The sequence below is a fragment of the Pelophylax lessonae genome (genome assembly GCF_965119305.1).
Source record: "Pelophylax lessonae genome assembly, chromosome: 8".
NCBI lineage: Eukaryota > Metazoa > Chordata > Amphibia > Anura > Ranidae > Pelophylax > Pelophylax lessonae.
This window is the reverse complement of record NC_138775.1, coordinates 111689092-111710073: the sequence shown is the minus strand read 5'-3', so window position 1 is coordinate 111710073 and position 20982 is coordinate 111689092. Positions and strand designations below refer to the sequence as shown.

Sequence of the window (20982 nt, the reverse complement as noted above, 5' to 3'; positions counted from 1 at the left end):
TATTTAAAGCAGCAAAACATATATCCATATAATTTCCACACGATCCTGTGTCAATCATGGCCTTAGTAGTAATCCTGTTCTGGTCCCACTGTAATGTCAAAAAAACAGAAATGTAGGGGTTAGTGAATGAAGTTGTCAATCCTCCTAGAGAGACATGTGAACACTCACCCTTCTTTTTGTTGACTAGGGGACAGACGTTTATCTTGTGATCCGGGGATGCACAGTACAAGCAGAGATTTTCATTTCGTCTTTTGGCTTTTTCCATAGTTGATAGCGGTGGGCGTATGGTTCCTACCTCCATAGGAACGGCCAGACTCCGAGAGGAAACGGATAATGGCATTCCCATCTTTTCAGCCTTTCTTTCTCGTAGTCTTCTATCTATGGTAATACTGAGTTGTATTAATGCATCCAGGGTTTTTGGCAGATCCGCTCGGGTGAGCTCGTCCTTAACGGCTTCTGATAGGCCAAGCCTAAATTGGGTTTTCAGAGATGCATCATTCCATTCTGAATCAAGGGTCCATCTCTTGAACTCTGCGACAAAGTCTTCTACAGGCCTCCTTCCTTGTTTCAAGGATCTTAACTGAAGATCAGCAGTACTCTGCCTATTGGGGTCATCATATAGGCTAGTGAGCTCTGCCAGGAACAAGGCATAGGAGTTGAGAAGCTGGTCGTTTTTCTCAAAAAGAGAATCTGCCCAGGCTCGAGGATCGCTTGATAGGTAAGAAATAATAGTACAAACCTTAATGTGATCAGTAAGGTAGGTACGAGGTTTTAGCAAAAAAAGTAACTCACATGCGTTTTTAAATTCGCGAAATTTTTTGCGATCGCCTGTAAATACCAAAGGGGGATTTATCTTGGGTTCAGGGGACTGAGCAGAGGTAAGTTGTGTCAGTCTAATTACCTGCTGCGACAGAGCCTGATTGTCTTCTTTTAATTCAGCAAGTGCGTGTATTAACGCAGATACTTGCTGTTTTAATTGTGTCACCTGAGTGGTTATTTCTGCTGAATCCATTTTTTGGTTCGTTCAATCTGTAACTCTCCTGCGTTTCTTATATGGTGTGGATTTTCAGCTGCAGAAATAGTTCCACGTCAGTAGTCATGTAAGAGATATGCTGAGATACCATTCCCAACCTCAATGACTCATCATGTGTGGAAGGTCTTATTTCAGCCAGTAAATACACACAATTAGCAAGCTGGTTCCTAGAATGACTTTATGTATGTGGTAACACAATGATGAAGGTTGAGGGATAGGTTGAGTGGAGGTGGTAGGTGATAGACACTTGAAGGTGAGACAGTAGCAGATGGATGCAGGAAGGTTTAGCAATGTTGTATGATAGCAGATGACAGAATAGCAGGTGGACATACAAAAGAGATCAACCCAGTGCAGAAAAGTAGCAGTAGTCTCAAGAGCTAGCAATCTAGTTATGCAGATGTGATAAACAGTCTTTACTATGCAAAGCTAGATAGTGTAAGCTTAGTATAAGTTTATAGAGAATTCCCCTGCGGGGTACTTAGCACTATTAGCGATACAGCCGAAGGGTGGTTCAGGAGAGGCGGATGATCCAGTAGCGGGATACAGGGATCAGCGCGGCGAGGTTCCGTCAGCGAGGTAAGCTTGCAAGCATGGAAGCTTCAAGCAAGGTTAGCATCCAGGTAAGGGTGTTTGAACGAACACATGTGAGTGAGAACCGGCGCTTTAAATAGCCATCTAGTCCGGCGCTGGGTGATGACAGCTCCAGTCTTAAAGGTGTATGCGCACCTTTTCCAAAAGTAAATGGTGGGGCGCATACACTTGTGGAAAGTGTAATTTAGGGTACCAAAGGTACCGGAACATTACACTCCCATGGCACTGTGAAGCGGCAAGCAGTGTCTCTGTCCACAGGCAAAGGTGACGGTGGTCTGTCCTCAGGCAGGGCACCATTTTCTCTGTTCAGTGATGTTGCCTGTGCTATCCAGCCACAGCACGCAGAGGAGATGGTGGACTGGCTTACTAAATCATCCTCATTCTCCTCATCCTCTATCACCCAAGGGGAGACTAGTGCCCAGTCCATCTCAGCTGCCAGAGAGGCTTATTCTCCCTCCCTGTCCACAGCTACTCCTGCTATAGCCCCAACATCATGCATGGAGGAGTCAGCTGAGATATTTGAACACAGTGTCATCCATTTTCTCCTCGAACAAAGCACAGGCATTATTTGATTTATCAACAGTACCTCTATAGGGTTACAGTGTGAAGGCACCACTAACACCCAAAGCCCAATTTTTCAGCACCTGTTACTTCTATTCAAACTCTGCAAAACAGACACTAGAAATTATCCAAAAAATCTTAAATCTTGTTCCGAGTGCATTCAATCGTGGCCTAATCATACAGCCTGGCTCCCCAAGCCATTGCTTAAAAAATAAATAAAGCTTGCAGGGAAAATGTCATTTGTTTGCCTTTAAATGTAATTTTTGCTGCAGCAGGTTCTATACACTGCACAGATGCGCCACTTTATAGACAGACTAAGGGGACCCGCCAGACACTATATTTAGAGGAATTTTTCATTTTTATTTTTTTACTTTAGGCATCAGTAAATCACTGCTCGTTTAAAACTGAAGTTTTTTACAAACTTTTTTTTTCATTATTACATGTCCCCTAGGGCAGTATCCTTTGTATGTCCAATAACTTACATCTAAACCCTCAAAATGGGCACTTTTTACTGTCCCATAGACTTCAAAGGGTTTAACTGTTCGGCTCCATACTTTCACAATGTTCGAGAGTTCTGGTGCGAACCGAACCGGGGGTTGTTTGGCCCATCTCTGCTAGGTAAGCTCTCTGAAAAATATCATGCAAGTTGAACAAGAATGTAATATATAATAATCAGTTTTACTAAAATGGCTATAAATGCACACAAAACATTGTCATGTCATTATTTTGTACATCTATAGTATATAGTAAGCAACTGGAGCTTAAGCTTGCTCTTATGAGTGACATGCACCTTTTTGGGAGCAAATAAATTTAGAGTGCTTTATATCTTTGCTAGGAACTCCATAATGTAGGGAACACATGTTAGGGACTGTGTTCTCTGTAGGGTGCTTCATATTGTGTTAGTACTATAGATTACACAAATAATATGCTTCCTTTGTCTGTGTTGTTATTTAGTATGTCTGTTTTACTTCTTATAGGTTTCGAATTATGTGTCAGACAATTATCGCACACAAACTCTTTGACTACGTCGTACTTGCATTTATTTTTCTCAACTGTATTACCATTGCTTTGGAGAGGCCTCAGATTGAGCACAAGAGCACGGTGAGAATCTTGGTTAATATCTTGCAGTTTATGTAATATAGATCCGTGTGTGTGTGTAATGACTGTGGTAGTACAGTATATGTGAAATAGGCCAGTTTGCAGAGAAGATATGAGTATGCCATCCAGTTATGGGCACCAGTCTTCAAGAAGGATGTACTGGAACTGGAGAGAGTCCAGAGAAGAGCAACAAAGCCAAAAAAGTGGCTGGAGGATCTCAGCTATGGGGAAAGACTACAAGCATTGAACTTATTCTCTCTGGAGAAGAGCCGCTTGAGAGGGAATATGATAGTGATGTACAAATACTGTACTGGTGACCGTAGCATAGGAAAAAACTTTTCAGTGAAAGGGAGTTTAAAAAGACATGTGGCCATTCACTGAAATTGGAAGAGAAGCGGTTCACCTTAAACTGCATAGAGGGTTCTTTTACTGTCAGAACAGTAAGGATGTGGAATTCCCTTCCACAAGCAGTGATATCAGCAGGGAACATAGATAGATAGTTTAAAAACTATTAGACGGGCGCCTTAACGATCACAACATAGAGGGATATATGATTTACTATTGACATAAACACACACACTGTCACACACCACAGGTTGAACTGGATGGACTGGTGTCTTTTTTGAGCCTTACCAACTATGTAACTATGTAATAATGTTTAATGTTCTTTTTTTAATATTGTTGTAGTTTTAGTCAGGTATTTTTTATGTAAGAAACCAGTCCTTTGAAAATTGATGTGCTTATTTCTTAAATGCATTTGGTATATTGTATATGTCAAGTATGTATATACAATTTTATACATTTAATGCAAACTATCTGCGCTTAGTGTAAAAAAAAAAAAAAAAAAAAAACAATAAATGATGATTAACATTGTTGACAGCTGCACTCAAATACATTGCACATACTGATATAAGTAGAATGAAAAGAAAAAACAAATGTTGCACTGTCATCAAATGAAGTAAATTTTTAAAACTCACAAAAACAACAATAGAGAATTAATATAGTGCATAAAGTGTCTCATGCCAATAAGTGATAATCATATTTGCATAAAATCATCAGAAATTCTGTGCAATCATGCAAAGATAATATTGTGCAATAATCCAGAGATGAGGTATAAAGTTCCCTAAAAAATAAATACTTTGAAATATAGTGCTCAAAATGTGCATATTTAAAAAATGCTGGTGCTGCAATTAAACACTTAATTGTGCTCCACTTCAAGACAAAGAAAGTTGGCCTCTTACCAGAAGGTGAGACCCTGTGAAGATCTGACCTCGCTTTTAGTGAGTGTACCCCTCGATGTGGATATATGAAGTATTTACCATATATAAAGCCCAAACAGACATACAGATGATCAATTGCCTTAGACAATAAAGGAATACAATAGCTGGTATATAACAAGTTAATGATAGATACCCATATTCCCTTTTAATACTACTGTATTATAACTAAAAGATTATCCCAGAACTGCAGCTGTATCTATCTAAGAGATTTGACACACAACAAACAACGTGAAAATATTCCAATAAAAAAATATTAAATACAAGTGAATATGTGGAAACCTTAATAATGGTTTAGCAGCTGCTATAGTAAAAAGTAGGTTGAAAGATATGTAGTCTAAACAATAGGCTACCTATAGCACTTGCTTTAGATACATTCAATAGTGTACACAAATAAAAACACCATATATAAAAAAGTCCGATAAATACATTTTCAGTAAAAATAGTCGCCAAGTGAAAGTTCCAAAAAAATGTGCAAATAATTCTCATATAAACGGGGATTCTTCAGTGCAAATTTTTCTTAAATTAAAGTGCAGGTGCTGAGTGCTGTATTACATCCAAGTGATAATGGTAGAATTCAATCACTCACCAAATGTTGTGGGTCCTGTGTGCCTTATAGCACCAGGACCTGTTCAGACTTGTATAGCCCCCTGGGCTATAGAGCGATCTTTCTTTCTTGCTTCTAAATGGTTAAGGTGATGGGGTCCCCCTCCGTCTCCTCTCCCCTCACCACGCCAAGGTATATGGAAGAAATGAAGCTCCAGATAGTGTGTTATCTTTTAAACTCTTTTATTCCCAACTGGGCAAAAATGGCATACACGCAAACAAAAGGGTTTTGAACTTCAAACAAAAATAAGCAAATAGAACAAACACTTCACGTCAAAGGATCATGCAGGGGAAGTGGGTAAGTTCTAATCCCAAATTCTGGCCTCGTTGGCCGCCTGTGATCGTGTGAGTACGGTGCAAACCGTTTGGTATGGACACTCGCGGGAGAACTTCCGGCTTGTGTTCCACCCCTCACTTCCATCACCACGCTGTGCGTTCCAATCTTACGCGTTTCGTCACTTCCTGTGACGTCTTCGGAGATCTCAAACGGTTTGCACCGTACTCACATGATCACAGGCGGCCCACAAGGCCAGAATTTGGGATTAGAACTTACCCACTTCCCCTGCATGATCCTTTGACGTGAAGTGTTTGTTCTTTTGGCTTTTTTTGTGGTCTATTTGCCTATTTTTGTTTGAAGTTCAAAACCCTTTTGTTTGCGTGCATGCCATTTTTGCCCAGTTGGGAATAAAAGAGTTTAAAAGATAACACACTATCTGGAGCTTCATTTCTTCCATATACCTTGGCGTGGTGAGGGGAGAGGAGACGGAGGGGGACCCCATCACCTTAACCATTTAGAAGCAAGAAAGAAAGATCGCTCTATAGCCCAGGGGGCTATACAAGTCTGAACAGGTCCTGGTGCTATAAGGCACACAGGACCCACAACATTTGGTGAGTGATTGAATTCTACCATTATCACTTGGATGTAATACAGCACTCAGCACCTGCACTTTAATTTAAGAAAAATTTGCACTGAAGAATCACCGTTTATATGAGAATTATTTGCAAATTTTTTTGGAACTTTCACTTGGCGACTATTTTTACTGAAAATGTATTTATCGGACTTTTTTATATATGGTGTTTTTATTTGTGTACACTATTGAATGTATCTAAAGCAAGCGCTATAGGTAGCCTATTGTTTAGACTACATATCTTTCAACCTACATTTTACTATAGCAGCTGCTAAACCATTATTAAGGTTTCCACATATTCACTTGTATTTAATATTTTTTTATTGGAATATTTTCACGTTGTTTGTTGTGTGTCCCTTGGGAGCAAGCGCTGTAGGTAGTTTTTAACTACTTTTCTACAATTATCCTCATACTATAGCAGCTGCCATTAATAATATATTTATGGGACTATTTATGCACTGTAAATTACACTTTTTTTAGAGCAAGCGCTACAGGTAGCCTCTCCTAGACTACTCATACATATCTAAGAGATTTATCTATGTATTCTCTACTAGCCTTTGCCGGCATATTTTTCCATTACACATGTCCTTAATGTCAGAGCTCTGGAAGTAATGCACTCGCACAGGAGAATAGTGAATGGGTTACTTAACTTTATTTTCAGTCTTTGCGTCTTATATAGGATATACAAAACAGGCTATATTTCCAGTCTATACACATCAGCAAGAGACACTTAAAAATATACCTTTATATAAAGGAAACAGATGTGTATATACAACAGGAAAGCAAAGATCTCAGAATAGCCAAAATACTATGTGGCTAACAAGTATTCCCACGACTTCAGAAAGGGAGGAAATGTTCAGCAAGAATATGATGAAGTGAGCTGCCACCTAGATAAAGGTAAGCCTGTGGATGTAGTGTATCTGGACTTTGCAAAGGCCTTTGACACCATTCCCCACAAACGCTTACTGTTCAAACTAAGGTAGGTAGGTATGGACCATAAGGTGAGTACCTGGATAGAGAACTGGCTCCAGGGGAGAGTGCAAAGGGTGGTGATTAATGGGGAGTACTCGGATTGGGCGGGTGTGGAAAGTGGGGTCCCCAAGGGTTCTGTGCTGGGCCAATCCTGTTTAATTTATTCATAAATGATCTAGAGGAGGGGATATCTAGTACAATCTCAGTATTTGCGGATGATACTAAACTAAGCATGCCAATATCTTCTATACAGGATGTGGAAACCTTACAAGCGAACCTGAACAAAAAAATGGGGTGGGCAACTACATGGCAGATGAGGTTTAATGTTGAAAAATGTAAGGTAATGCACTTGGGTGCCAGAAACCAGAAAGCAAGCTACTCGCTAGGGGGGGGGGGGGGAACCTCTGGGTGAATCTAGGATGGAAAAGGACCTGGGGGTACTGGTAGACAACAGGCTTGGCAGTGGCATGCAATGCCAAGCCGCTGCAAGCAAAGCCAACAGAATACTGGGATGTATAAAAAAGGGGATTCACTCCAGAAATAAAGAGATTATTTTCCCTCTCTACAAGACTCTGGTCTGGCCACATCTGGAGTATTCTGTCCAGTTCTGGGCACCAGTCCTCAAGAAGGATGTGCTGGAACTGGAGAGAGTCCAGAGAAGGGCAACAAAAATAATTAGGGGAATGGAGGACATCAGCTATGAGGAAAGACTACAAGCACTGAACTTATTCTCTCTGGAGAAGAAAAGATTGAGGGGGGATATGATATCAATGTACAAATACTGTACTGGCGACCCTAGCATAAGGAACAAACTATTCAGAGAAAGGGAATACAATAAGACACGTGGCCACTCACTAAAACTAGAGGAAAGGCGGTTTAACCTTAAAATACATAAGGGGTTCTTCACTGTAAGAGCAGTAAGGATGTGGAATTCTCGTCCGCAAACTGTTGTATCAGCAGGGATCATCAATAGTTTCAAAAAACTATTAGATGGGCACCTTAAAGACCACAACATACAGGGGTATACAATGTACGGTTAACAGCAAACACACACACACACACATCATAGGTTGAACTGGATGGACTGATGGCTTTTTTCAACCTCACTAACTATGTAACTATGTAACTATGTATGTAACTATGTACAGGCACTGCAGAAGTGGTGGGCTCCCAATCAGGATTTGCAAGCGCATCAGGAATGACACTATGGGCTCTACAGGCCTGTCTTCGAATTCTTGATGGCTGTGGGACACTACTTGTGCTAGCCACCGCACCAGCTTGAACTGCACTTATGGGACTCGCCACAACACCAAGTGTTACTGCAGTGCCGGTTTGGCTATGAACAGAATGTACTAGGCCGTTGGTGCTTGCCAGTTCACCAGAAGAACAGGGTCGGGTACGTCTGACCTTAGCAGGGATCACTACTCCGGCATCAGAGCTATCTGTCAGGGTGCCGCTGCTGTCTACAGGTTTGAATACTGAGCCTGATTCTGACAGTGAGGCTTCCCCATCGCTCTCATCTGTCATGCTCAGTATCGTGTAGGCCTCTTCAATAGTCTACCTCTGTTTGGACATTTCGGCCAATAAATTTAAGGGTACCTAGTGTGACTTACAGGTAAAAATCCACCTGGTTGTCAAGGACTGTTTGAACCAGTACCAAAAAAGGTAGCTGCTAGTGCTAGCAGAGATCAGGCATTACTCTGCTAATGCTGCAGTTTAGTGTGCTGTGTATTGGAAGTGACAGTAATCTGCTGATTCTATTGGGATGCTAGTATAGTTCTGATCAGATCAAAGATATTGATCTGTTCAGACACTATACTAGGAATGGAGGTGTTTAGTGTGTGTGTGTCGCTGGCAATCAAAGGGTTACAATTTATTACTAAAATATGGGACGGGCAATCTGACGCTGTCCTGAATTAATGCTAACTAGCTGATTTCACCTGTGACATTAATACAGTGATCAGGAAAAAAGATATGTACACTATGGATCTGAATCCCTATGGGTAGAACTTCAAAGGGAAGGCACTATGGGGAAGGTAATATTGCTATAGGCCCCCCAACCAGAGGGAGGAGGGGGAGGCGGACCTCCTTTCACAGATAGGATTGGCAGCAAGGATGGGAAATGTCATTATAATGGGGGACTTTAATTATCCAGATATAGACTGGGCAGAAGGAATCGCGCATTCAGCCAAGCTCGGCAGTTCCTAAATGTTTTGCAGGACAATTATATGAGTCAGATGGTGAACGCACCGACAAGAAACAATGCGGTAGTTGACCTACTGATTACCAACAATACAGATGTAACGCCGAGTGCTCCGGGTCCCGTGGCTTCCCCGGAGCACTCGAGGCGTCCTCCGGGCTGCAGCGCTCCGGTCGGCGTCCCCGACCGTGAGCGCTATTCCCCCGCATCGGCGGTACTCACCCGCCGGGTCCTGTCTTCTCTGACTCCCGGCGCAAGCCGGGTTCCTTCCTCCTCCCGGCGCGCGCGGCCCCGCTCCCTAGGGCGCGCGCGCGCCGCTGCATTAAAATTTAAAGGGCCAGTGCACCACTAATTGGTGCCTGGTCCAATCAGTCCAAATCCCATAAAAACTTCCCCTTCCTGTCCTTGCCGGATCTTGTTGCCTTTTGTGCCTTGAGAAAGCTTTTGGTGTATTTTCCCTGCCTGTGTATCGGACCTTCTGCTGTTGCCCCTGACTACAAACCATTGCCGCCTGCCTTGACCTTTTGCTCCGTCTGACCCTGCCTTTGCCTTGTCCTTCTGTACCGCACCTAAATCAGCTGTGTTTGAGGTTGAGCTGTTACCGGAGGATACGACCTGGTTGCTACCGCCGCAGCAAGTCCATCCCGCCTTGCGGCGGGGCTCTGGTGAAAACCGGTAGTAACTTAGAACCGGTCCCCTGGTACGGTCCACGCCAATCCCTCACTGACACAGAGGATCCACCTCCAGTACAGTCACCTGCCGCCAGTCCGGACCCTGACAGTAGATCCGGCCATGGATCCCGCTGATGTGCCCCTGCCTAGTCTCGCTGACATCTCTACCGTGGTTGCCCAGCAGTCCCAGCAGATTGCTCAGCAAGGTCAACAGTTGGCACAGCTGACCGCCATGCTGCAGCAACTTCTTCCCGCACGGCAGCAGCCGCCTGCTTCTGCTTCCGCTCCATCTCCGCAGCCGGTGGCCGCCACCTCCGCTAGAATCCGTTTGTCTCTCCCGGACAAGTTTGATGGGGATTCTAAGATGTGCCGGGGATTCTTGTCCCAATGTTCCCTGCACCTGGAGATGTTGGCCGACCAATTTCCTACGGAACGATCTAAAGTGGCCTTCATGGTCAGTTTACTGTCTGGGAAGGCCTTGGCCTGGGCCACGCCGCTCTGGGACCGCAACGATCCTGCCTCTGTCCAGTCCTTCGTTTCTGAAGTTCGCAGTGTCTTCGAGGAACCTGCCCGTGCCTCGTCAGCAGAAACAGCCTTGCTAAACCTCGTCCAAGGAGACGCTACAGTAGGCGAATATGCTATACAGTTTCGCACTCTGGCCTCTGAACTGACCTGGAACAATGACGCCCTCTGCGCAACTTTTAAAAAAGGTTTATCCAGCCATATCAAGGATTCTCTGGCCGCACGAGAGATACCTGATTCCCTGACGGAACTCATCCAGTTGGCTACTCGCATAGATATGCGCTTCATTGAAAGACGCCAGGAACTTCGCCAAGAAAAGAATCTTGTTCGCAACAGGCGTTATCCACGCCTGGCACCTCTCTTCCAGCAACCATTGCAGCCGGTTGCTGCGCCTTCCGCCGAGGAGGCCATGCAAGTGGATCGGGCTCGCCTGACCCAGCAAGAAAGGTCTCGCCGGAGGAACGAGAATTTATGCTTATACTGTGCGAGTTCCGAACACTTCTTAAAAGACTGTCCAGTTCGTCCTCAGCGTCAGGGAAACGCTCGCACCTAGTGAACGTGGGAGAGGTGTCGCTGGGTGTAAATTCTTCCTCTCCACGCTTGATTGTTCCAGTACGGATTTCTTCTGCTGCAAAAGTCTCCTTCCCGGCAGACGCCTTCTTGGACTCTGGTTCTGCGGGAAACTTCATTAAAGCCTCCTTCATCAACCGCTTTAGCATTCCTGTGATCCGTCTCGTCAAGCCCTTCTTCATTACTACAGTTAACGGAGAAAATCTGAACTGTACCGTGCGTTATCGCACAGAACCCGTGCTCATGACCATAGGGGTCCTCCACCAAGAAACCATTGAATTTTTTGTTCTACCGAATTGCACGTCTGACGTCCTTCTTGGCTTGCCCTGGCTCCAGCGCCACTCTCCTACCCTTGACTGGACCTCTGGGGATATTAAATCATGGGGGTCTACCTGCCACACTCATTGCCTCAAGTCGGTACCTATTAGACAAGTCTCCGTCTCCTCACCAGTGCTCGGCCTTCCTAAGGTCTACCAGGACTTTACTGACGTCTTTTGCAAGAAACAGGCGGAGGTCTTACCACCACATAGACCCTATGACTGTCCCATTGATTTGCTTCCCGGTACCACACCACCCCGTGGCAGGATTTACCCCCTCTCCATTCCTGAAACCAAGGCCATGTGGGAGTACGTTCAGGAGAACCTCAAGAAAGGTTTCATCAGGAAGTCTTCTTCTCCTGCCGGAGCAGGATTTTTCTTTGTTGCCAAAAAGGATGGGTCACTACGTCCATGTATTGACTACCGTGGTCTTAACAAGATCACGGTAAAGAATCGCTACCCTTTGCCTCTCATCTCGGAGCTCTTTGACCGTCTGTGCAGAGCAAAGGTCTTCACTAAGCTTGACCTCAGGGGCGCTTATAATCTCATCAGAATCCGTGAAGGAGATGAGTGGAAAACCGCTTTTAATACCAGAGATGGCCACTTTGAGTATCTCGTCATGCCTTTCGGCCTGTGCAACGCTCCTGCAGTCTTTCAAGACTTTGTCAACGAGATCTTCCGGGACATGTTGTATACCTGTGTAGTGGTCTATCTTGACGACATTCTAATCTTCTCTCCCAACCTGGAGGAACACCGTCGCTATGTTCGTCAAGTGCTCCAGCGCCTTCGTGTCAACCACCTTTATGCCAAAATGGAAAAATGTCTTTTTGAGCGTAGCTGTCTTCCGTTTCTGGGATACCTAGTTTCTGGACAGGGTCTTCAAATGGACACCGACAAACTCTCTGCAGTCTTGGATTGGCCACGCCCCTCAGGACTTCGCTCCATTCAACGCTTCCTTGGATTCGCCAACTATTACCGCCAGTTTATTCCCCACTTCTCCACTATCGTGGCACCTTTTGTGGCACTAACCAAGAAAGAAGCGAATCCGAAATCCTGGCCTCCCCAAGCTGAAGAAGCCTTCACTCGCCTTAAAACCGCCTTCGCCTCCGCTCCAGTCTTAAATAGGCCCGATCCTCTGAAACCATTTTTCCTGGAGGTAGATGCCTCCTCTGTTGGAGCCGGAGCGGTTCTTCTTCAAAAGTCTGCTAAAGGAAAAAACGTCACCTGCGGCTTCTTCTCAAAAACGTTTTCCCCTCCTGAAAAGAACTATGCCATCGGGGACCGTGAACTACTAGCCATTAAGTTGGCACTAGAAGAATGGAGACATCTTCTGGAAGGATCCCTTCATCCAATCACCATCTTCACTGACCACAAAAATCTCTCGTACCTTCAGTCTGCCCAGCGCCTTAATCCGCGCCAGGCCAGGTGGTCATTGTTCTTTGCCCGATTCACTTTCCAAATCCATTTTCGTCCTGCTAATAAGAACATTAGGGCGGATGCCCTATCACGTTCCACCAATGCCTCCGAAGATGAAACCGTTCCTCAACACATCATTCCTCCTGAGTGTCTAATTTCAACTGCCCCTGCTTCACTGGCACCAGTCCCTCCAGGGAAAACATTTGTTCCTCCACGTCTTCGCCTACGGACTCTCAAATGGGGTCACTCCTATCACCTGGCGGGTCACGCTGGAATTAAAAAGACGACACTGCTAATTGCCAGACACTATTGGTGGCCTTCCTTTGAAAAAGATGTAACGGAGTTCGTTCGGGCCTGTACTGTCTGCGCACGTGATAAAACTCCCCGCCAGAAGCCTGCAGGTCTTCTCCTTCCTCTGCCAGTGCCTGAACAGCCTTGGTCCCACATAGCAATGGACTTCATCATGGATCTTCCCGTATCCCATGGTAACACAGTCATATGGGTGGTTGTTGACAGGTTTTCAAAAATGGCACATTTTGTCCCGCTTCCTGGTCTCCCTTCTGCACCACAGCTGGCGAAGCAATTCTTTTTGCACATTTTTCGTCTTCATGGCCTTCCAACACACATCGTCTCCGATAGAGGCGTTCAGTTTATCTCTAAGTTTTGGAGAGCTCTCTGCACCCAATTAAGAATCAAATTGAACTTTTCTTCTGCCTACCACCCTCAGTCCAATGGACAAGTGGAGAGGGTTAACCAGATCCTTGGTGACTATCTGCGACACTTCATCTCCTCCCGTCAGGATGATTGGGTCGACCTGTTGCCCTGGGCCGAATTTTCTTATAACTTTAGAGACTTTGAGTCATCCACCAAATCTCCGTTTTTTGTGGTGTACGGCCGTCACCCGCTGCCCCCCCTCCCCATTCCCACTTCTTCTGGGGTTCCTGCCGTTGATGACTTGACTCTGGACTTCTCCTCCATCTGGAAAGATACTCAAAAGTCGCTCACCCTGGCCGCTTCTCGTATGAAGAGACATGCAGATAAAAAAAGAAGAACTCCTCCTGTCTTTTCCCCTGGGGACAGAGTGTGGCTCTCTGCCAAATACATCTGGTTTGGGGTCCCCAGCTACAAACTGGGTCCGCGTTATCTCGGGCCTTTTAAAATCAAAAGCCAAATTAATGCTGTCTCTTACAAACTCCATCTTCCTCCCTCTCTCTGTATTCCTAACTCCTTTCATGTATCCCTTCTCAAACCCCTCATTCTTAACCAATTTTCCCCCAAGGTCACCGTTCCTGCTCCTGTCTCTGGGTCCTCTGACGTCTTCTCAGTAAAAGAGATCCTCGCCTCCAAGGTTGTCAGAGGTAAAAAGTTTTTTTTGGTTGACTGGGAGAATTGTGGTCCTGAGGAGAGGTCGTGGGAGCCCGAGTCCAATATCCTCAACAAGGAGCTCATCCACAGGTACCTGGGCTCCAAAAAGAGGGGGAGACCTAAGGGGGGGGTACTGTAATGCCGAGTGCTCCGGGTCCCCGGAGCACTCGAGGCATCCTGCGGGCTGCAGCGCTCCGGTCGGCGTCCCCGACCGTGAGCGCTGTTCCCCCGCATCGGCGGTACTCACCCGCCGGGTCCTGTCTTCTCTGACTCCCGGCGCACGCCGGGTTCCTTCCTCCTCCCAGCATGCGTGGCCCCGCTCCCTAGGGCGCACGCGCGCCGTTGCATTAAAATTTAAAGGGCCAGTGCACCACTAATTGGTGCCTGGTCCAATCAGTCCAAATCCCATAAAAACCCACTTCCCCTTCCTGTCCTTGCCGGATCTTGTTGCCTTTTGTGCCTTGAGAAAGCTTTTGGTGTATTTTCCCTGCCTGTGTATCGGACCTTCTTCTGTTGCCCCTGACTACGAACCATTGCCGCCTGCCTTGACCTTTTGCTCCGTCTGACCCTGCCTTTGCCTTGTCCTTCTGTACCGCACCTAAATCAGCTGTCTTTGAGGTTGAGCCGTTACCGGAGGATACGACCTGGTTGCTACCACCGCAGCAAGTCCATCCCACCTTGCGGTGGGCTCTGGTGAAAACCGGTAGTAACTTAGAACCGGTCCCCTGGTACGGTCCACGCCAATCCCTCACTGACACAGAGGATCCACCTCCAGTACAGTCACCTGCCGCCAGTCCGGACCCTGACAACAGACCTGCTCATGGATATAGAAATACAGGGCAACTTAGGAAACAGTGACCATAGGTCAATTAGTTTCAGTATTAATCATAGTAATAGGAAACACAAGGGTAATATAAGGACACTGAATTTCAAAAGAGCCAATTTCCCAAAACTGCGCTCTTTGCTAGAAAATATCAAATGGGATAGAACCCTGGGAACAAAGAACACGGAGGAAAAAAGGGAGTGCTTCAAGAGCATACTAAACAAAGAGATTGGCCAGTGAATTCCAAAGGGAAATAAATCTAAAAGAGCAAAACTCAACCCTGGGTGGCTAAACTCCAACATAAAAATGCATATTAATACTAAAGAAAAGGCCTTCAAAAAATACAAGGCTGAGGGGTCATTGGCAGCATTCAAGCATTACAAAGAGTGTAATAAGAAATGTAAAGGCGAAATCAAGGTGGCTAAAATAGAACACGAGAGACATATAGCGGAAGAGAGTAAAAAGAACCCCAAGAAATATTTTAAGTATATAAACAGTAAGAAAGCTAGGCCAGAACACATTGGCCCCATAAAAGACGATGAAGGAAATCTGGCCACAGAGGACAGAGAGAAGGCAAAAGTGTTAAATTATTTCTTCTCTTCAGTCTTCACAAAAGAATTGGGGGGCTACACTAGCCCAGCGTGTAATGCTAAACTAAATAATACACCTCAGGAAGTACTGCCATGGCTAACAGAGGATAGACTTAGAACTAAAGTAGAGAAACTTAACATAAATAAATCACCCAAGGGTTCTTAAAGAGCTCAGCCAGGTGATTGCCAGACCATTATTATTGATCTTTAAGGATAGTCTACAGACGGTTATGGTGCCAGCTGCTTGGAAAAAAGCCAACGTGGTACCAATATTTAAAAAAGGGCTGAGATATATCCCGGGTAACTATAGGCCGGTCAGCCTAACATCAGTAGTCTGCAAGATTTTGGAGGAGATATTAAGGGACCACATACAAGACTTTGGTAATGAAAATGGTATTATTAGTACTAATCAGCATGGATTCATGAAAAAAACGCCAGACCAATCTATTAACCTTCTACGATGAAGTGAGCTGCCACCTAGATAAAGGAAAGCCTGTGGATGTGGTGTATCTGGACTTTACAAAGGTATTTGACACAGTTTCCCACAAACGCTTACTGTACAAACTAAAGTACATAGGTATGGACCATAGAGTGAGTACCTGGATAGAAAACTGGCTCCAGGGGAGAGTCCAGAGGGTGGTGATCCATGGGGAGTACTCGGATTGGGCGGGTGTGGAAAGTGGGGTCCCCAAGGTTCTGTCCTAGGACCAATCCTGTTTAATCTATTCATAAATGATTTAGAGGAGGGGATATCTAGCACAATCTCGGTATTTGCGGATGATACTAAACTAAGCATGCCAATATCTTCTATGCATGATGTGGAAACCTTACAAGCGGACCTGAACAAAATAATGGGGTGGGCAACTGCATGGCAGATGAGCATTTAATGTTAAAAAATGTAAAGTAATGCACTTGGGCGTCATAAACACGAAAGCACTTGGGGGTACTGGTAGACAACAGGCTTGGCAGTGGCATGCAATGCTGCAAGCAAAGCCAACAGAATATTGGCATGTATAAAAAAAGGGGATTCTTTCCAGAAATAAAGAGATTATTCTCCCACTGTACAAGACTTTGGACCGGCCACATCTGGAGTATGCTGTCCAATTCTGGGCACTGGTCCTCAGGAAGGATGTGCTAGAACTGGAGAGAGTCCAGAGAAGGGCAACAAAAATAATTAGGGGAATGGAGGACATCAGCTATGAAGAAAGACTACAAGCACTGAACTTATTCTCTCTGGAGAAGAGACGCTTGAGGGGGGGATATGATATCAATGTACAAATACTGTACTGGTGACCCTAGCATAAGGAACAAACTTTTCAGAGAAAGGGAATACAATAAGACACGTGGCCACTCACTAAAACTAGACGAAAGATGGTTTAACATAGTTACATAGTTAGTGAGGTTGAAAAAAGACATCAGTCCATCCAGTTCAACCTATGATGTGCGTGTGTGTTTGCTTTTAACCGTACATTGTATACCCCTGTATGTCGTGGTCTTTAAGGTGTCCATCCAATAGTTTTTTGAAACTATGAATGCTCCCTGCTGATACGACTGCTTGTGGAAGAGAATTCCACATCCTTACCGCTCTTACAGTGAAGAACCCCTTACGCACTTTAAGGTTAAACCGCCTTTCCTCAAGTTTTAGTGAGTGGCCACGTGTCTTATTGTATCTCCTTTCTCTGAATAGTTTGTTCCTTATGCTTGGGTCGCCAGTACAGTATTTGTACATTGATATCATATCCCCCCTCAATCGTCTCTTCTCCAGAGAGAATAGGTTCAGTGCTTGTAGTCTTTCCTCATAGCTGATGTCCTCCATTCCCCTAATTATTTTTGTTGCCCTTCTCTGGACTTTCTCCAGTTCCATCACACCCTTCCTGAGGACCGATGCCCAGAACTGGACAGCATACTCCAGATGTGGCCGGACCAGAGTCTTGTAGAGCGGGAGAATAATCTCTTTATTTCTGGAGTGAATCCCCTTTTTTATACATCCCAGTATTCTGTTGGCTTTGCTTGCGGTGGCTTGGCATTGCATGCCACTGCCGAGCCTGTTGTCTACCAGTACCCCCAAGTCCTTTTCCATCCTAGACTCACCCAGAGGTTCCCCCCTAGTGAGTAGCTTGCTTTCTGGTTTCTGGCCCCCAAGTGCATTACTTTACATTTTTCAACATTAAATCTCATCTGCCATGTAGTTGCCCACCCCGTTATTTTGTTCAGGTCCGCTTGCAAGGTTTCCACATCCTGCATAGAAGATATTGGCATGCCTAATTTAGTATCATCCGCAAATACTGAGATTGTACTCGATATCCCCTCCTCCAGATCATTTATGAATAAATTAAACAGGATTGGTCCCAGGACAGAACCCTGGGGGACCCCACTTTCCACACCCGCCCAATCCGAGTACTCCCCATTAATCACCACCCTCTGTACTCTCCCCTGGAGCCAGTTCTCTATCCAGGTACTCACCTTATGGTCCATACCTACCTTCCTTAATTTGTACAGTAAGCGTTTGTGGGGAACGGTGTCAAAGGCCTTTGCAAAGTCCAGATACACCACATCTACAGGCTTTCCTTTATCTAGGTGGCAGCTCACTTCATCGTAGAAGGTTAATAGATTGGTTTGGCACGAACGATTTTTCATGAATTCACGCTGATTGCTACTTATAATACCGTTTTCATTACTAAAGTCTTGTATGTGGTCCCTTAACATCCCCTCCAAAATTTTGCAGACTACTGATGTTAGGCTGACCGGCCTATAGTTACCCGGGATATATCTCGGCCCCTTCTTAAATATTGGTACCACGTTGGCTTTTTTCCAATCAGCTGGCACCATACCCGTCTGTAAACTATCCTTAAAGATCAAGAATAATGGTCTGGCAATCACCTGGCTGAGCTCATTAAGAACCCTCGGGTGCAAGCCATCCGGTCCCGGGGATTTATTTATGTTAAGTTTCTCTAGTTTAGCTCTAAGTCTATCCTCTGTTAGCCATGGCGGCACTTCCTGAGGTGTATTATTTAGTTCGGTCTTACAAGCAAGGTTCGTGTAGCCCCCCGATTCCTTTGTGAAGACTGAAGAGAAGAAATTATTTAACACTTCTGCCTTTTCTCTGTCCTCAGTGGCCATTTTTCCTTTATCATCTTTTATGGGGCCAATGTGCTCTGGCCTCGCTTTCCTACTAAAAAAATGGTGCTAACCAAAAAGACCTGCGCAAAGGATATTATTTGACACCAGGGACTTCTCATTCAATTAGTGAAATAAATTGTAAATTAATTATAAATAAATTAAACTTCCGGGAATTGCTTCCACACTGCGAGCTGCAATCTGAACGTAAAAACGTGAATAATGAATAGCAAAAAGTGAAAACTGCGCTCAGCATTAAAGTGCTATAGGTGCATTAATAAAAAGTGCTATAGGTGCATCAGTGCATTAGTGATTGTTCACAATCAGTAAATAAGCAAATACAATGATATATAAATATATAAATATATTGACATTGATTGGGCTAGAAAAGTCCTTTAAGTGCTCTGTGCAACTGTGCAAATCTAAATCTTCAGCAATCTTGGATTAGATGGGAACCTCCACCACAAACACCTCCACCCAGTGGTCAGATGATATACTCCTTACCAGAATGCGATGACCCCTTAATTACAGGGGGTCAAACCCGACATATCACTCCACATTGGCTCAAGGTTATCCTCATCACTGTTATCATCTCAAATGCTTTGACAAGGTTCCGGATCTCCGGACATTAAGGTGCAAAGAAAGATAAAGGAAACTCCAATAGTGTTATACCGTTTGATACTGGATTTAATAAAAGATATATTGCACTTACATCATAGCGGTGTTTAAGCGCCTGTAGTACAAAGTATACAGCTGGTCTGGTGGATGGGACGCCGCTCTAGCTCCACGCCTCACCTCACCGGAACTCTGCGGTCTCACGCTCCCGACGCACGTTTCGTCAGCCACGCTGACGTCATCAGGGGATCACTGACCTACTGTTTATATACTTAAAGAACTTCTTGGGGTTCTTTTTACTCTCCTCCGCTATATGTCTCTCTTGTTCTATTTTAGCCGCCCTGATTTCATCTTTACATTTCTTATTACACTCTTTGTAGTGCTTAAATGCTGCCAATGACCCCTCAGTCTTGTATTTTTTGAAGGCCTTTTCTTCAGCTCTAATATACATTTTTATGTTGGAGTTTAGCCACCCAGGGTTTAGTTTTGCTCTTTTAAATTTATTTCCCTGTGGAATGCACTGGCCCACTCCCTTGTTAAGTATGCTCTTGAAGCACTCCCATTTTTCCTCCATGTTCTTTGTTCCCAGGGTTCTATCCCATTTGATATTTTCTAGCAGCGAGCGCAGTTTAGGGAAATTGGCTCTTTTGAAATTCAGTGTCCTTATATTACCCTTGTGTTTCCTATTACTGTAATTAATACTGAAACCAATTGACCTATGGTCACTGTTCCCTAAGTTGTCCCGTATTTCTATATCCGTGAGCAGGTCTGTATTGTTGGTAATCAGTAGGTCAAGTACCGCATTGTTTCTTGTCGGTGCATTCACCATCTGACCCATGAAATTGTCATGCAAAACATTTAGGAACTGCCTAGCCTTGGCTGAGTGCGCGGTTCCTTCTGCCCAGTCTATATCCGGATAATTAAAGTCCCCAATTATAATGACATTTCCCATCCTTGCTGCCAATCCTATCTGTAACATGAGGTCCGCCTCACCCTCCTCCCTCTGGTTGGGGGGCCTATAGCATACGCCCAATATTACCTTCCCCACCGTGCCTTCCCTTTGAAGCTCTACCCATAGGGATTCTGCCTCATCCATAGCTCCATTATTAATATCATCCCTCATATTTACCTGTATACTGTTCTTAATATGATGTGGATGTGCTGGAACTGGAGAAAGTCCAGAGAAGGGCAACAAAAATAATTAGGGGAATGGAGGACATCAGCTATGAGGAAAGACTACAAGCACTGAACCTTTTCTCTCTGGAGAAAAGACGATTGAGGGGGGATATGATATCAATGTACAAATACTGTACTGGTGACCCGAGCATAAGGAACAAACTATTCAGAGAAAGGAGGTACAATAAGACACGTGGACACTCACTAAAACTAGAGGAAAGGCGGTTTAACCTTAAAGTGCGTAAGGGGTTCTTCACTGTAAGAGCAGTAAGGATGTGGAATTCTCTTCCACAAGCAGTCGTATCAGCAGGGAGCATCGATAGTTTCAAAAAACTAGTAGATGGACACCTTAAAGACCACAACATACAGGGGTATACAATGTACGATTAAAAGCAAACGCACACACGCATTCATAGGTTGAACTGGATGCATAGGTTGAACTGGATGGACTGATGTCTTTTTTCAACCTTACTAACTATGTAACTATGTAACTATGTAACTATGTAATATACAGACATACCCCTCCCCCTTTTTTACTCTCTCTATCCCTGCGA

General features: G+C 44.6%; 1 protein-coding gene across 1 annotated transcript in view; it reads left to right on the top strand.

Annotated features, from left to right (window-relative positions):
- CACNA1I (calcium voltage-gated channel subunit alpha1 I) overlaps positions 1–20982 on the top strand; it is a 2042880-nt gene that overhangs the window by 1329619 nt on the left and 692279 nt on the right. Inside the window, exon 17 of the mRNA XM_082266478.1 lies at positions 3163–3286. Coding sequence (XP_082122604.1) covers positions 3163–3286 — 124 coding nt within the window. The remainder of the gene's footprint in view (positions 1–3162; positions 3287–20982) is intronic.